The sequence below is a fragment of the Poecilia reticulata genome, chromosome 16, assembly GCF_904066995.2.
Source record: "Poecilia reticulata chromosome 16, P_reticulata-male-v2, whole genome shotgun sequence".
Classification (NCBI taxonomy): Eukaryota; Metazoa; Chordata; class Actinopteri; order Cyprinodontiformes; family Poeciliidae; genus Poecilia; species Poecilia reticulata.
Window position 1 is genome coordinate 29,844,271 of NC_088845.1, and position 15,867 is coordinate 29,860,137.

The window sequence follows — 15,867 nt, forward strand, 5'->3', positions numbered from 1 at the left end:
TGATACAATAGGAACTAAACACAAAGAGTATGACGCAATCTAACGCGAGAGCTTCTCCTCAGTCCGTGCCTGTATTTGTGTTGAAGAGCAGCTCGACTGTAAATCACCTGACGTAAACCGCAAGTCAGAGCGCGCATGCGCTGGGATTTTTTACTATATAAGAAAGCGGTCGCCTCTTTTAGGGATTATTTCATCTCAGACACCGTAGTCATGGGCAGCCCCGGCCAGCAGAACCCGAATTCCGCGGCTGATAATAATCTGACTAAAATAATAGAAAGAGCACCGACAACTCAGGTAAGGTTACTGCAGCGTCACGGACGCTTAATATGCCTTCCTTTTCATTAACAGCATAAAAGTCACGTTGTCGACTAAAATAGATGCGTTCCCAAAGTACAAACGATTCTAAAAATGTAGTTTGGCTTCTATCTATAACTTTAGAGCGGTTTTCCATGATATTTTCCAGTGAAGGTAGAGGGGTTTGGACGGTGTGTTAGTGCGGGGAATCCCCCTTCGCGCGACTTGGAAGTTTAGGAGCAAGCACGAGACTTAGAAACTCGTTTGACTGTTTTCCTTCGTTTCAAAGGCCGTATGTTAAAAACTCATATTTATTTGTTGCTCCCTGCTACAGGTTATGACGTTTAAAGGGTTCAGCATGCAGAGACTCTTCCAGGTGATGCAGGCAGTGGCCATGAGAAGCTGCAGCAAAGCCTGCCAGTTCTTCTGCCTCCCTGCTGTTGAAAAGAGGAAAGGTTCCTCAGGTAAATAATTTATTTAAGTAGAAATATATATATGGCGACGTGGAGGCCGAAAAGTTCACTATTAACATCTGCTTCACTACTGTTGACAGATGAGACGCTTCATCTTAGGGAGGAGAAAAACGCACAAGGTAACCAAGGATTTGTATTAGTCAGCCTCTGTTTTTACTGTTGAGCTATAAAATAATTCACATTAAGACTTTATATATATATATGCTATATCTTGTTTTATTTATATTTGTATATATATATATATGCTATATCTTGTTTTATTTATATTTGAACATAAATCTAATAGGCTTTTATGTGGATTATGTCAAAGTAAAGCAGCTGTTGGATGCAAAAAAAAGTTTTTTCAGTAAATAATTATGCAATTCCGCTGTGGCGTCACTCTGGAAAAGATCTACTTCCTATTTCAATGTTCTTTCGCTTTTCACTACCTCCATTGACAGATCGACTCACTAGCCCGCCCCCTACCGTTCTGATCATCAACATCAGCAACTCCACCATGATCAACTGCGTCATCGGGGATTCCCACCCCTCCGCAGCGGGTGAGCGGCGGCCTCTGATGGAGGACTCTCACCTGCAGAAAGCAGGTGGGTAACAACTGCAGCTCACACTCGTGCATCTTCAGTTTTTTTTTTGTTTTTTTTTGTTTTGTTTTTGACGCCTGAACACATCGCACCCCCTCACCTTGCGTTCCTGCTCACGTTACAGTTGAGGTGAGCTGCAGTTGCTGCCAAAGCCTGCAGGAGGCAGCACAGGCCGCGCCTTCAGAGCCTCCTCATCCACTCGCGGAGCACCAGAACATCATCATCCACGGCTCGTGCCTCAACAATGTCATCGTGGGAGACAACAACTACATGCACGTTCAGCAGGACGAACTGCTTGACTAAAAGCCGAGAGACGTCTGAAGCCCCTCGCACTAAAGGCAGGAAGGAGGCGGCTGGATGTTTCAATTCTCCTTCAAGCAGTCTCACTGACATCACTGCTGGTTTGTTTGTCCCATGACTCGTGAACATGTCAAACAGGGGTGCTGATAAAAATAAAAAAAAGAAAAGAAAAAAAAATCTAGAAGAAACGAAAGCACTCTTAAAGGTTCTCTAACTGTGGTCCTCCTCGGAAGCGTTGGGCGTTGTGCAATGCTGGAGCTTCTGCTTCCATGACTTAAAGATGGGGAATTTTTACTGTGCCAAACTTCTGCTGACTCAGTTTTATGTGGTGGATTGTTGATTTATTTTATTGGCTTACTGTATATATGTGTGTCAATTGTCAAGTTTGTATCAAAAATCCTGTCCAGATAATGGGTTATTATAAAGTGTAAGGCCTATGGTCATTAAGAGTAAACTTGCCAGTGTTATTTATTGCTCAAAGTATTTTTGATATATATATTTAATTTAATGACATTTCCGACTCATTTTTCCCTCAGGGGAAACCTTGTAAATGTACAAAACGGAAAAATGTAATTTAGCTTGTATTGTTTTATTTGACACTCCGCTTCTGATCAGTTTGCCTGTTTGATTCATTTTTAAAAACATTTGTAATATTTTGTAATACCTCTTTTTTTTACAATAAAGACATGTATAGTTTACATATTTTTGTCCATTTTTTTTGTTGTTTTTTTTTGCTTAACTTGCAAACATGGTGTCAAAAGAAAAAAAAAGTCACTTCTTCTTCTTCTTCCCTTTCTTCTTGCCTTTCTTCTCCTCTACCTTCTTGAAGGGGCCGAGGCCTCTGCGGACCATGGTGCCCCTCCAGTAGGCCTGGATCTGCACAGATCACAACGAGAACATCAGCACACTGAGACGGCTCCGTGTGTTTACAGTCGGTGTTCCGGTTGGCCGTCGTTACCGTTGTGGCGGCTTTAGCTTCCTCCTCCTGTTGGAGATTCAACTCTTGCTCCTTCTTGTCCTCCAGCACCACCCGCTCCATCTCCTTAAACTGAAAGCAACGATAACTAGTGATATGATTTAAAAGTGCGCTGAATGGTACGAGTGCTGCTGCTCACCATCCTTCTCATCTCCATCAGCTTGTCTGTGTTCAAAGTTCTTTTGCAGCCCAGGTTATCCAGCTTGCTCTGCTTTTCCTGCTGCATCTTCTTTGTTTGCTGCTTCCACTTGTGCAGCCTCTGTTGAAACTCCTAATCAGAAACATAGAATTATGTCATGTGTATGATAATATAGTAGCAGTCTTCTATATTAAGACTACTAATGTTAGTATTATTAGTACTTCTCTACTAATAGAGGGCTACTATTATTAGTAGTACTCTACTAATACTAGAGTACTAATATTAGTAGCAGAACACTTAGTTCTGCAGAACACACTTGGTAGTGTCCTGCTACCAAGTGATTTGATGAATCATACATGATTATGAATGATTCATCAAATCATATACATGAATTCATGTCTTTGTCTTGTTTGACTATCCCTCTTAGTCTCGTTTTCAGAAACTTAATTAGCCATCCACAGCAACTATTCCTTGGTTCATACTAATTCATAATTCTATGTACGCAACAGAAGAAAGTTACAGTATCTTCAAACAGGATTTTTTTAAACTAGAGAATAAGAAATATGCTGTGTCAAAACATTTGCACCAGTGTTCGACACACGTAAATGCTTCAGGCAGTATTATGTAAAGTTGACTTTTTTGAGCTTTACCTCAAGCTTCCGCCTCACAGAGCAGATCCCCAACCCTTACTCCCCCACTCAGCTCCTTCAGACTAGCCAGCAGCAACTGGCAGACACCTGGTGGTACTGCGCATCAGCCGAGCTCAATAGGAGCTGTTTTTCAGTGCAACACAGGTAAAAACGTTGTTAAAAGGTTAATAGAGGAGCCACTTTGTGATGACTTCCTGAAGGTGGAGCTTCAGAAATAACAGGAGTTTTTTAAAGAGACAGAGGCCCAATTTCAAGGTGATAAATTATGAAGGAAGATTTCTTTTAAGTGATATTTGATGTATTTTTACAACTTAAGTTAACATAGTTGATGTACTTATTATACTGCCCCTTTAATGGTATCCAAACTTGATTCCCAGTTGTTAGCTTTAACAACTGGGAAAGGTTAAAGAACCCCTGGAGTTCTTGCTCCTGTAGCAGCTTTTTGCTGTCCTCAACTAGATTTCGAATGAACCACATATGAATTGCACAGTAGTTTGATTAACCCTGTGCTCTACATTTACATCCCGCTCATGATGTCGTTACGTTACCAACCTCGTATTGGGTCTGGAGGAAATTCACAGTCTCCTCGTGAAATCTCGCCTCTTCTTCAATCTGCTTCTGTAGAAGCTGAGAACAAAGGCGAACAAAACTATGAAGGGGTGAAGTTCTATTGACGGAGGAGGAAGTACTGGCACGAATCTCTGGGAGATTGGGGTGATGTGACAGAAAGACTTGGAGATTGATGTACCTCCAGCTGGTCCATCAGCTGAGCCTTCCGATACGACTCTTTGGCCATTTGTGTGGACAGGATCGTGGCTTTTGACTTCTTTTTCTTCTGCAGTTTGGATCTTTCGCCTTCCAGTTCATTCAAAAGAAGGTACAATTTCTGTGCGGGAAAAGTTATTGGAAGAGCTGAGAGTATTGGGAGGTATTTTCTTCGGTTAACACTCACTGACCCTCGTATTAGGTAAACTGCTTTTCAACACAAATTACAAATTAAATAATCACATGCAGAACAGGGAAAATAGATGACTTTGAATTTAAAATGACTGTTGATGCCACATGTGCTGCTCTTAATATTCCACAAACTGAGATTTTCACAAACAACCAGAAAGCAGTCAGAGGAAGTAAAAATATAAAGTGTTTTTACACAAAGAGGAAAACGATGTGGAATTGTTGCAAAAAAAAAAAAAAAAAAGATATCAATCTGGCCACTGAGCATTACAGGTGCAGTATGTTTTTTTTTTTTTTTTTTACATATTTGTTAAAACTGTCACTATATTCTAGCATAATGAGTCAGATAATCTGAAAAATGTGAGTTCCTCCTTTCAGTGCTACTACTGCTCTCTGAAGAAACGCACCACTTCCAGTCAAATAAAACCAATCAAAACCAGGAGGAGGGTCTTACCGCTGTCAATCCATCTCAGGTGCATGCTGCTCAGTGCACTAATGGAGGAGAAACAACTTAGCATTACAGGAAAACTGTTTATCCACCGTTACCGGTGGCCATGCTAACTAGGCATAAAGTCACTTGCATAGCAGAGAGCACGGGGGAGAGTGTGAGTGGCACATACATGAGCGTGATTGATGGCGTTAAGACCCTCCTTCTGGCTCTGATTGGCTTTTTCTGGCGGAGCTGTGTGTTTCTGTAGTTAGCACTGAGAGAAGGCGGAGGAGCTCAACTTTTTTTGCAGATTATCTGTCTCATATTATTCTGTCATGACACAGTGAAAGATTTAACAAATACATAACGGAGAACTGAGGCAGTTTTCCGCTCTAGTGGTTTTTCCTCTAGGAAAAGCACAAATAATAACTGGACCAGTGAGCACACGTTAACACCGCTAATCTCTCACGTGGATCTGATCCTTTTTGTCCTCGATTTCCTGTTGTTGTATCAGCAGAGCCTGTTCTCTCTCTTTCCGCATTTTTTCATCCTCTCTGGGTGAGGAGATACACCACATGAGTTTAAAAGAAATAAAACGCTAGTAGAAAAACTGGCAGTATTGAACCTTTTCTTCCTGGCTGCTTTCTGTGCCTCATCCTCCTCCATAGCCTGTGGAATTGACTCAAAACTCTGGGTGTCCTCCAGCTCAAAGCACAGCTTGGTGATGTGATGGCCGATGAACTGACTGCAGACACAAACAAAACATATTTAAAGGGAGCGGGAGAAGACTTGATCCAGCATATTTCTAGTTTTTATTGTTCTGATAATTACTCACCAATCTGCTTTGAGCTGTACCAGCCTGTCTTTCTCCTAAACATGGGCATAAAGAAACATATGTAAGGAGATATTTATCATCTTTCCAAACACTAAGGAGGAAAAAGAAATCCAGAGAGCATCATAAACTATTTAGCTGAAAGGTGATAGTAATCACCATCATGATGGAACTGTCATAATGGACAGATCAGAGCAACACCCAGCTGTTTCTGCAGAAGCAGTTTCTGGCATGGACGATGTGGGCAGTTGCCCAGGGCTGCCTCTCCTGTAGGGCGGCCTGAGCTGCAACATTACTAAACAGTGTGCAGTTGAATCTGCAGCCTATTTCTTGTTTGAAAAATAGTTATCTAACATAGGGTAGGACCTTTTTTATGACAGTTGTGCATTTGAATTTGTGTTTCAAAATAACTCTTATTTTTAAAAATGTAGATTTTAGTCGACAGTTGTCCAGTCCAGATTAAAATGCATCTCTAATGCGCATGATTTTGCAAATCTTTAACTATTGGTGCTATTGTTTTTAACTGTATAAATCTTTTGTATTAGTATTGTTTAATTTTAACTGCATGGCATATAGTATGTTTGCTTCATGTGTTTATAATATGAATCTAGTTACTTTCACTATTTAAAAAGAAAAAGAAAAAAAAGTAAAAGAAATCTCGAGTGTGTCTATGATGGTACATGACAATCTATGCTCCATGGAGCATGTTGGCCCAGGGCACTAAAGACGCTAGGACCGGTTCTGGTTTCCTGTTGGGGTGTGAAACAGTGGAAGGACCTGTGTGGATGCGGAGCCTTGCTCCCTGCTGATCTGCACCGACAGGGAATGTCCCAGTAAGTCCAACTGGTGAGCGCAGTCTTCCAGTGCAGCCACTATTCTGAGGCTCTGAATCTTAGATAAGTATAAGGACATCCTGAGTGGAGAACAGCGGAAATGTCAGTGGATTCCTCCGCCTCCACACCGTTATTTCACTGAATCAAATATAGAGGCTCATAAAAACACAACTTCCTCATTACAGTAATCCAAAACAATGAGTTGACTAACTTCCGTTTCACACGAAGTGATTCTGACTAGACAGCACTTACGTGAGTCTCATAAAGCGTCGAGTAATTACCCCGAGTTCAGTTTTACTTTAAATTGTTGTCGCACGACTCAGACGGTGCTATTAGCCTGAGCTAATGTTTGGCGTGTCACCATAGTAACTGGACGTATTTCTTCCCCCCTCCGCAGTGAAAAGTAGAGTAATTTTTTTAGTAGCTATTGTCTCGGATAAACCCGCTTACTCACTTTGGAATAATTTTATTTATTTATTATTTATATTTATTCGTGTGCTTGTTAAGTTAAATGGAACCACTTAGATGCAGCCACATTCATATAGTCCTTGATGATGCTCTGCATTTTGGTTTTCTATGTAGTTCTATGTATGTTTTGAGATTTTAATTTGTCCCTCTTCTTAATAAAATTTTGTTTTATTGATTATTAAACTAATAACCATCTAGAACTCCTGAAACCCAAGTAATCTTTTTTTATTATTATTTTTCCCTTCTGCTCCTCGTCTGAACAAAACATAAACCATATTTTTTGACATTCCATGGCATAAACAGCGGGTATAAAAAGTCTATTGGCTCCTGTTTCATTTCCAGGTAGTTAAAACTTTCTAAAATTCTAGTGATACATTTGTCCATTTTCATATTTAAGTTATGTGATTTTTGGTCCTGGCTTATACTTATATTTTTAATTTCTGTGAATTAGAAACGACAAAGGTTTTAAACATGTAAAGTTTTCTAGCTTGAGCTTATTTTTCAATTAATAAAACGATCTCAAATGACACTCCGCTCATGTATTGCAATACAGTTTATTGTCGTCGTTCGCTGCAATCTCTGCAGGTAGTACAGATTAAAGGTAATACAGACCGAGGGAACAAGCTACGCTGGAGTACATGCATGTTGCTGCCTGTCACACCGTACCGCTCCCAGGTGCAGCTCCTCACCTGTGTCACTGTCAGCGCTGTCCTCACCGAGACAACATCCACCTGATCTACACACTCACACACACAAACCATCACAAAGTATGTACACCGACGCTGGGTGACTCTTCCAACGAATGAGCGATCATGAAAGGCAGCTTGTAAGGCAGAAATATACCATGTAGATGAGGAACACGTCCAGGTAAGAAGACAGATTGTACCTCCTTCCACTCTGAATGATGATTATAAATCATAAAAGGCATTTTTAAATGTTATGTTCTGTGCATAAAACAGCCAGACTGTGAATTATTCGCCGCGCATACAGTGAACTGGGATTTCATCGTCTGAAGATGAGGCATTTCATTATGACTAACCTTTACACAATGCAAACTTTGCAACACAAGAAGTTAATAGAACGAAAAGTAAATGAGTTACTATATGTGGATTAGTGTCTAGAGACAATTCAGATTATGCAAAAAAAAAAGAAAATGCACGTATTACATGAAAATTATTCAAACACGAATTGAATAAAAATAAAACAAACAGATGGTTTGCTTTGCAGAACAACTGCATTGATGTCACAGAACTTCACAGCCTCTGGAAAGATTTATGTGTAAAAAAAAAAAGCGAATATTTTAGATTATGCTTGTGGTTTGTTTCATTCATAACAAAAAAAAAATACATGCAGATTTTTTTAAAAACTAAAACCGAGAAGAAACTCGGCAACTTGTAACTATCAAGACTATTTCTGATCTGTTACATTTTAGAAGTGTCAGGCGAATGCGACCCACATCCAATTTTTTCCCGCCCAAATGCAACTCGTATCCAACTTTGTCATGGCAGTCTAAACAGACCAATTCCGATTTCTTGGAATTGGATCTGTGCCACTTCCATTTGCGGTACTAACTCAGATGCGTCATAATTCTGCACCAGGAGAAACCAGATGCTGTAAACCCGGACGTAAACAATGGCAGAAAATTAGAATTATGGAATTAGAATTTCTGTCATTGAAGTGCATCACATCACCACTCTTGGTTCTGATTATGCATCCAAACAGACTTCTCCAAAGAAGAAGTCAATGCTCCACAAAATGGGGACTGCCATTAGTTGTGCTTTCTTTGTCATGTTATGAAAATCGAAAATCGGATTTCAGCAAAAAAAAACAACAACAAAAAATCACTGGAATTGATCATCTAGTCCTGCCATGTGGATGTCGCCATAGAGACCCAGTAGTTCAGCAGTGGTTCTGTTAGAGCAAAATAACATCCAGCACTATTAAATCTCTGGTAAACACCCAAGTTCTGACAAAATCACCTTGTATAGAAGTAATTAATTTAGCAGATATGTAGTAAATGTTGCTCATGGGAAAGTAAAAACAGGCCCATATAAAAGTGGCTGAGGTGAGCTTCCTCCTGGTGGATAGGCTGAGGATCTCCGTCATCTCAGCCCAGACTGGAGCTGATCTACCTCTGATTAATGACGGTAAACCTATCAGGATGCCCACTCTGGACCTTATTTGAAGTGGTTTCATTTTGTGGAATGGATTTCTTACTCAAACGAGACCCTGGAGCAGACCTGGAACTCACTAGAGGATCTATGTGTCCCTTTTGGTTCGAGGATGAGCTGGGCTGTGTTGCAGGGCTACAAGATGCTAAAGGATGGAGTTACACTGCAAAAACACAAAAGTATTTTGGGTCTTGTTTTTAATGCAAATATGTTAGTACTCTTAAAAAAATAAGACAAAAACTAACTTAAAAGTAACATTTCAGCAAGACATGGGAGCTATTTTTAAATAAGTATTTCCTTAATATTTATTTCTTTAAAATGTCTCACTAATTATAAGATATTTTCCCCATGTAATAAGTGAAATAATTTGCCAGTGGAACTAGTACTTTTTAAAATCAATATTAAGAAATTATTGACTTAAAGCAAGTTGAAAGTTACTTATTAGTTTTTATCATTTCAAATGTACTAAGATATTTGCACTAGAAACTGTTCCCTCTGTGATCTTATCTTAAATAAGCAGACAACAATGAACAGATGGATTAATTGTGGGCTTTAGCAGGAATACCAGGGCAACAATCCCACCAAGAACAAAGGTTTTTGTTTGTCAAAAAAAAAAGGAAAAAAAAAGAAAAAAGTATTATTTGGCACAAATGAATATTTAAAACAAAACATTGTTTCTGTCTGGTTCTAATTCTGTCAGAAAAGTCTTGCATTTCCTCCAGAGAAACAAGCAGAACGAAGCTCTCAGGTGGGCTGACAGCAGCAGTGAGGCTACGTCTCCCTGAGCTGTGTCCATCGGTGAAACCTAAAATACAACGTGGCTTTTCCTTTATTTATTTTTTTTTGTTTGTTTGTTTTCGGAAGCGATCCTTTACAGAACACACATACACCCAAACACACATGTAAAAAACTAAATTATAACCCATATAAAATATACAGCTTTATATTCTGTGTTTTCTTGAGCGTCTCTCTCTCTCTGTTTAAAAGAGAATCTCTCCTCTGGTTTGTGCTTTAAAATGAATCTGAGTTGACCAGGACCGCCCTCTCGTGCCATCAGTGGTGAGATGTCAGTCCACTCAGACTCAGGTTGTTTTTACGTCGACCACTTGTGGGCAGAGTAGAGTAAAACTCAGATGTTGGTGAGGGGCCGGGGGAAAGAACTGAAGGAGACTGGCGGTTCCTGCAACATGCAGTTGTCTGGAGTTGCTGTGCATGATGAGGAAAGGAAAACTTTGTCTCTAAAAGTTCATGTTAGTCGTTCTGACCGCTCTCTGCGACCTGGGTGAGCACAAGCGCTTTTAGATTTCGTTGATTGTTCGTTCCGAGGGCCTGTAGCCCTCGGCCCCTTTAGGGGACGACATGTAGAAGGACTGCGTCTTGCGTTTTAAGCGAGCCCTCTTGGTGGCCAGCGACAGGCTATGCTTGCTGGAGGCAATGATGTCAGAGATGAACTTCTTGCAGTCCACACACACCTCCATGGTGGCCCAGTCCTCCGTTAACTCTGGGGGCAGCTCCAGTTCCTCGTGAGACTTCAGAGAGCCGTGCTTCGAGAGCCTGCGGCAAGCAGAGACAAACAAATACCAGGCCTCTGTAGAAAAGCTTCTGAGATCATTACACTACTGGCTTCAGGTGCGCAGCAACAGAAACACTTAAAACATTCAATAAATTATAATATGAATGAAAAGTCATTTTATTTTTAGGAATTTTGTAACTAATTGAGACACTTGATATAGATTCATTCGTCAGAGATGGATGTTTGAAAGCCTTTACCTTCTATTAAAGGGGCAGTATAATGTATTTTCCAAGCATATAGTGTCATTTCATAAACAATCAAGAAATGATGTTATCTTCAGTTGTTATAAAAATTCTGTATATATCAAATATAATTTACCTTGTAGTTTAATGGCTTGAAACTGGGCCTGTGTCTCTTTAAAAACAGTTTTTTCTGAGACCCCGCCTTCAGGAAGTGATCACTCCTCCATTAACCGTTTAACAATGTTTTCACCAGAGATGCACTGAGAAGTGGCTCCTATAATGAGCTAAGAGTATGTGCAGTTCCACCAGGTGTTAAAAGTGTTACTAATTGCTGCTGGCTAGTCTGAAGGAGCCGAGTTGTGGAGTCACAGAGGAGGGTTGCTCTGTGAGGCAGAAGCTCAGAAGCTCTCAGGAGGAGCTGCGTCTGGAAGGTGGAGCTAGATCCACCCAGGCGTTTTGAGCAGCTAAATGGTTACCATGGGACATTAAAGGATTTCCCAGACATGCATGAAATGTAAAAAATGTATAAAATCATTTGCTAAACAAGTACAACAAGGTTTAATTATGATTGTTGATTTTGTCTACTGACTCCCAGTAGATATGTTTTAGAATAATATACAGAAAAGATTCAGTTGTTTGGATTTGGAAAATGCTGTATGTATAAAAAAAAGTGAACTTATAATAGTTTTATCCTTCCACCTACACATTTTGCGTTTTGGACACAACTGATTGATTAAAAGCTTTTTTTTTAAAACAGTAGTGTGTCCTTTGTGAGAAGTATGTTTAATACCTGCTTAAAGGTTATTATTTTCAAAAGATTATTTTACTCTGACAATCGGGATATATATTCACATTTATTGGACATAAACTGTCCAATAAATGGACAGTTTATTGGACATTTATTGGACAATAAATGTCCAATAAATGGACATTTATTTATTTAGTAAATTAATGGACATTTAAATGTCCATTAATTTATTAAATTAAGTGGAGAGAATTAAAATTGCAAGTCTGGAAGATTGCAAGTCTGTAATCTTCCAGACTTGCAATTTTAATTCTCTCCACTAGATGTCAGTGGCCGGCTGTGTGAAGCAGCAAACTTGAAGCCTCAGCTTATTGAAGAAGACACAGTTCAGAATTAGGAACACTGCACTGTTTTGTCTTCTCAGCTTTAAAACCGCAATATTGTACAAGCTGTTCTCATATTATTTCTATGTGTATTTTAATGCAGAATAATTCACTTTTTTTCTGGCAGCAAATGAGGAGTTCTGGAGCTCTTACTTGGACATGGTCTTGTGGATACTGTGGCGCTGTTGGCTCCCTGACGGCTTGTCGGCCTTGGCAGCTGCAGCCGCTCCCGTAGCTTTCCCAGCTCCTTTAGATGCTGCCTTCGTAGCTCCTTTCAAAGTCGGGGTGGAAGTGGCCCCTCCCGCTGCCGTCGACGGCCCCGGCCCTCCGGCCACAGAGAGGCCTTGTCCTACGGCAGCCATGGCACTTATTCTGTCTCTTGGCAGAGTGTTGGTGGATCCGATGGAGTAGATAGGCAGACTGGAATATGGTTTAGATGGAAGCCGCATCTGGTAGAAATTGAAGGCAAAAATGTTATCAGTGGTATATAGTTGTATTTATGACGCATGAGGGCAATTGTACATAGAAAAAGAAAATGAATACATTTCCACCAAAAGACTTTTAGATTAATCTCAGAAATTTTCTAGAAAAAAAACAAAACAAGGAAATTTCTGAGCTACAAAAGTGGAAAAATTATGAGAAAAGAACTCAGAAATTTTGAGATTAATCCCAGAAATTTTCTGGAAAAAAGGAAATTTCTGAGCCTTTAAATGTAAATATTTGATAGAAAAAAAACGTACATTTTGAGATAAGAATTTTGGAACTTAGAAATTTCTCTAGTTTTTTCTATAAAATTTCTGAGATTAATCTAAAAATATTTTGGTGAAAATTGACTCCTTTTTTTCTGTCTACAATGGCCCTAATACACAATCACACTGCCGCCACAGTGAGCTGATTGGCTGATGGATTCATTCTGTGTGACGTACCTTTTTGCAGCACTGTGAGCACACAGGCCTACAAACAGAATAAAACAAACATCAATTATAGTCAATAATGCAAAACACGATGAGACGTCCAGCTTGTATTGATTTCTAAATATGAAAAGGTTTACTTTATGCAGAACTGGCAGGTATAGGACCAGGTGAAGAAGGAAAACCTTTTGGTTCGACAGCAGAAGCAAAGCTGCAATAAAACATGAAGAGAATTATTTAGTCCACTGACATCTACATGCACACTCAACAACAGAAAACTATTTTCTGAAGAAAAATGTACAAAGTTGTGAAATAAATACACATGTTCCCAAGAGTTTACATTAATATCCATCCATCCATCCATCCATCCATCCATTTTCTTCCGCTTATCCGGGGTCGGGTCGCGGGGGCAGCAGTTTCAGAAGGGAGGCCCAGACTTCCCTCTCCCCAGCCACTTCTTCCAGCTCCTCCGGGGGAATCCCAAGGCGTTCCCAGGCCAGCCGAGAGACGTAATCCCTCCAGCGTGTCCTGGGTCTTCCCCGAGGCCTCCTCCCAGTGGGACGTGCCCGGAACACCTCACCAGGGAGGCGTCCAGGAGGCATCCTTACCAGATGCCCGAGCCACCTCAACTGGCTCCTCTCGACGTGGAGGAGCAGCGGCTCTACTCTGAGTCCCTCCCGGATGACCGAGCTTCTCACCCTATCTCTAAGGGAGAGCCCAGCCACCCTGCGGAGGAAACCCATTTCGGCCGCTTGTACCCGTGATCTCGTTCTTTCGGTCATGACCCAAAGCTCATGACCATAGATGAGGGTGGGAACGTAGATCGACCGGTAAATCGAGAGCTTCGCTTTTTGGCTCAGCTCTCTCTTCACCACGACGGACCGGTACAGCGCCCGCTTCACGGCAGACGCTGCCCCAATACGCCTGTCGATCTCCCGCTCCCTTCTTCCCTCATTCGTGAACAAGATCCCCAGATACTTAAACTCCTCCACTTGAGGCAGGACGACCCCCCTGACCCGGAGAAGGCACTCTACCCTTTTCCGGCTCAAGACCATGGCCTCGGATTTGGAGGCACTGAGCCTCATCCCGGCCGCTTCACACTCGGCTGCGAACCGCTCCAGTGAGAGCTGCAGATCACGTTCCGATGAAGCCAACAGGACCACGTCATCCGCAAAAAGCAGAGATGCGATCCTAAGGCCACCAAAACGGATCCCCTCAACACCTCAGCTGCGCCTAGAAATTCTGTCCATAAAAGTAATGAACAGAATCGGTGACAAAGGGCAGCCTTGGCGGAGTCCAACTCTCACCGGAAACGAGCCCGACTTACTGCCGGGCTCGTTTAATGTCATTATTAATAATAATAATTAATAATGACATTATCTGGTCCTCATCAGTTAGCATTGTATTAGTAGATGAATACAGTTCATGGGACTATAACTTACTAATAGATTTAGTCATTTTTTTCTAAACGCATCACAAAACAAGAAATAGGTTTTTGTTTTTAAGATCTGGTAGAAATCAGATGACCCTGACTTGTTTCTGCTAAGCGTGGAGTAAGCCTCAGCCATATGATTCATTTAATGGTACCTTGCCCTTCTTCATGGCGTTGTAGATGTCTTTGTACTGCTGGAACTTCTCCAGCTCTGCTTTCACCAACACCTGTCTGATATGCATCACTTCCTCCACCGTCAGAGACAGACACTCCACGGGGAAACAAAACTCCTCCTGCAAACCCCCCCCAACAAAACAACACACTTATTTAAACCCAAACATTTCAAAACCAGAGGCAAAATTATAACCGTTTTTTTAACCCCTCTATACCACGTCAGCCTTTAAAGAACCATTAAAAAATGCATTTATACTTTGTGATATATTCACATTGTGCAGAAAAAGCTGACTGAACGAACAAGTGTCGCATCTCTTCGTTTTAAAATACCCAAAATATTGTATCTTGAAGTGATTTGTTTGATATTTTGTCATTTTACAACTGTAAAGTTCAATGTATATGGGATTTTACGTAATAGACCAACACGACAGTAAATAACTAGATGTGGAGCAAAAGGATACATGGTTTTAATTTTTTTTTTTGACAAATGGAAATCTGTGTGACCCTCTTAATTTTATACCCCCAAATTCAATCCAGTGTAAACAACTGACTTATGATCAGTTAAGAGTGTGTGAAGTATTTCCTGTATGAATTCTGTCAAAGTCTAAAAAGGTGTGTGGTTTAGCCAGATCAAAGCCAGGTTGGGCTATAAAATAATATCCCAGGCTTTGGAAATCTCACAGAGAAATGTGAAGACATCATCCAAAAATGAAAAGTCTAAAAAGGCCATGGTAACTGGAGGAGGTCCAAAACCAAATCTTCATGGAAGAATGGCAACAAGAAAGTAGCGCTGTGGCACGCGAAACTGGTCCTGAATCCATTTTTTTAAATTATTTTAAAAAAAGTAATTTAAACTACATTTTTACTCAATTGTGTTTTAGTATGGGATGTGCGGGACTGTGGAATTCTTGTCAAGACAAGATAAAATAAAAGAAGAACTCACCAGCAAAACAAGTTTTAAACACAGGCTGTATGCCAGTACCTTTGCTTTGCAGTTTTTTTCTTTTCTTTCACTTTAAAGAAGATCCACTCACATCAGTGCTGTGAATGCTTAAAGCTAATGATTACTTGATCATCACACAGCTTTGACTTTTCATCCTCAGATTAAGATTTGATCCTTCAGTGTGGATAAAGAATGTCTAAAACAAAATGGTGACACGAGAGTAAAGTGAGCTGCCTCATCCTGACTCAGCTGAACACTGTGATTTCTACACCTTTCTTCCCTGAAGACAAACACTTGCACTCTACAAAACAGAGGTGCACCAAAAGCAAACATACACACTAGATGTGCCAGCACTCGATATTCCAGAAACTGTTTTAGTATCTACTTGCGCTAAGTTTAGAAAAGCCACAAAGTCCGTAACCC

The 15,867-nt window shown here is 40.5% G+C and overlaps 3 protein-coding genes across 10 annotated transcripts in view; 1 reads left to right on the top strand and 2 right to left on the bottom strand.

The window, feature by feature from the left end:
- Positions 1–1,825, top strand: LOC145555339 (uncharacterized). Its single transcript, XM_081617087.1, has 5 exons — positions 1–294; positions 629–758; positions 848–886; positions 1,208–1,351; positions 1,473–1,825. Exons 1-5 carry the CDS (start codon positions 136–138, stop codon positions 1,649–1,651), a joined length of 651 nt encoding a protein of 216 aa, XP_081473213.1. The 5' UTR covers positions 1–135; the 3' UTR covers positions 1,652–1,825.
- A 422-nt stretch (positions 1,826–2,247) lies between these two features.
- Positions 2,248–6,835, bottom strand: LOC103478203 (dynein regulatory complex protein 9). 2 transcript variants are annotated; one of them, XM_008431792.3, is made up of 10 exons: positions 6,715–6,835; positions 6,407–6,542; positions 5,633–5,667; positions 5,423–5,542; positions 5,267–5,351; positions 4,162–4,299; positions 3,966–4,040; positions 2,764–2,895; positions 2,607–2,696; positions 2,248–2,524 (listed from the first exon to the last, which is right to left on the bottom strand). In XM_008431792.3, exons 1-10 carry the CDS (start codon positions 6,723–6,725, stop codon positions 2,420–2,422), a joined length of 927 nt encoding a protein of 308 aa, XP_008430014.1. In that variant the 5' UTR covers positions 6,726–6,835; the 3' UTR covers positions 2,248–2,419. The 2 variants fall into 2 exon arrangements, with proteins under 2 accessions (XP_008430014.1, XP_081473212.1); XM_081617086.1 differs by having other exon boundaries at positions 6,407–6,600; positions 6,715–6,814.
- Positions 6,836–7,465: 630 nt separating this feature from the next.
- The window catches only part of spire1b (spire-type actin nucleation factor 1b), a 40,998-nt gene continuing 32,596 nt past the window's right edge, over positions 7,466–15,867 (bottom strand). For all 7 annotated transcript variants that reach the window (XM_008431790.3, XM_081617084.1, XM_008431788.3 and 4 more), the window contains 5 exons: positions 14,483–14,620; positions 13,036–13,106; positions 12,911–12,938; positions 12,138–12,433; positions 7,466–10,655 (listed from right to left, as the gene is read on the bottom strand). In XM_008431790.3, the coding sequence (XP_008430012.2) occupies positions 10,400–10,655; positions 12,138–12,433; positions 12,911–12,938; positions 13,036–13,106; positions 14,483–14,620 (789 nt within the window). In that variant the 3' untranslated portion in view covers positions 7,466–10,399. The remainder of the gene's footprint in view (positions 10,656–12,137; positions 12,434–12,910; positions 12,939–13,035; positions 13,107–14,482; positions 14,621–15,867) is intronic.

What these genes read in the sequence shown, in the direction of transcription:
- LOC103478203 (XM_008431792.3), bottom strand. An exon ending in ACAAAAAGGATCAGATCCAC is followed by an intron (nt 4,300 to 5,266) that starts GTGAGAGATTAG and finishes TTTCCCGCACAG; the next exon opens with AAATTGTACCTTCTTTTGAA. An exon ending in AGCTGATGGACCAGCTGGAG is followed by an intron (nt 4,041 to 4,161) that starts GTACATCAATCT and finishes CTTTGTTCTCAG; the next exon opens with CTTCTACAGAAGCAGATTGA.
- LOC145555339 (XM_081617087.1), top strand. Translation starts at nt 136, where the DNA reads ATGCGCTGGGATTTTTTACTATATAAGAAAGCGGTCGCCTCTTTTAGG. An exon ending in AAAGAGCACCGACAACTCAG is followed by an intron (nt 295 to 628) that starts GTAAGGTTACTG and finishes TCCCTGCTACAG; the next exon opens with GTTATGACGTTTAAAGGGTT. An exon ending in CTCTCACCTGCAGAAAGCAG is followed by an intron (nt 1,352 to 1,472) that starts GTGGGTAACAAC and finishes CTCACGTTACAG; the next exon opens with TTGAGGTGAGCTGCAGTTGC.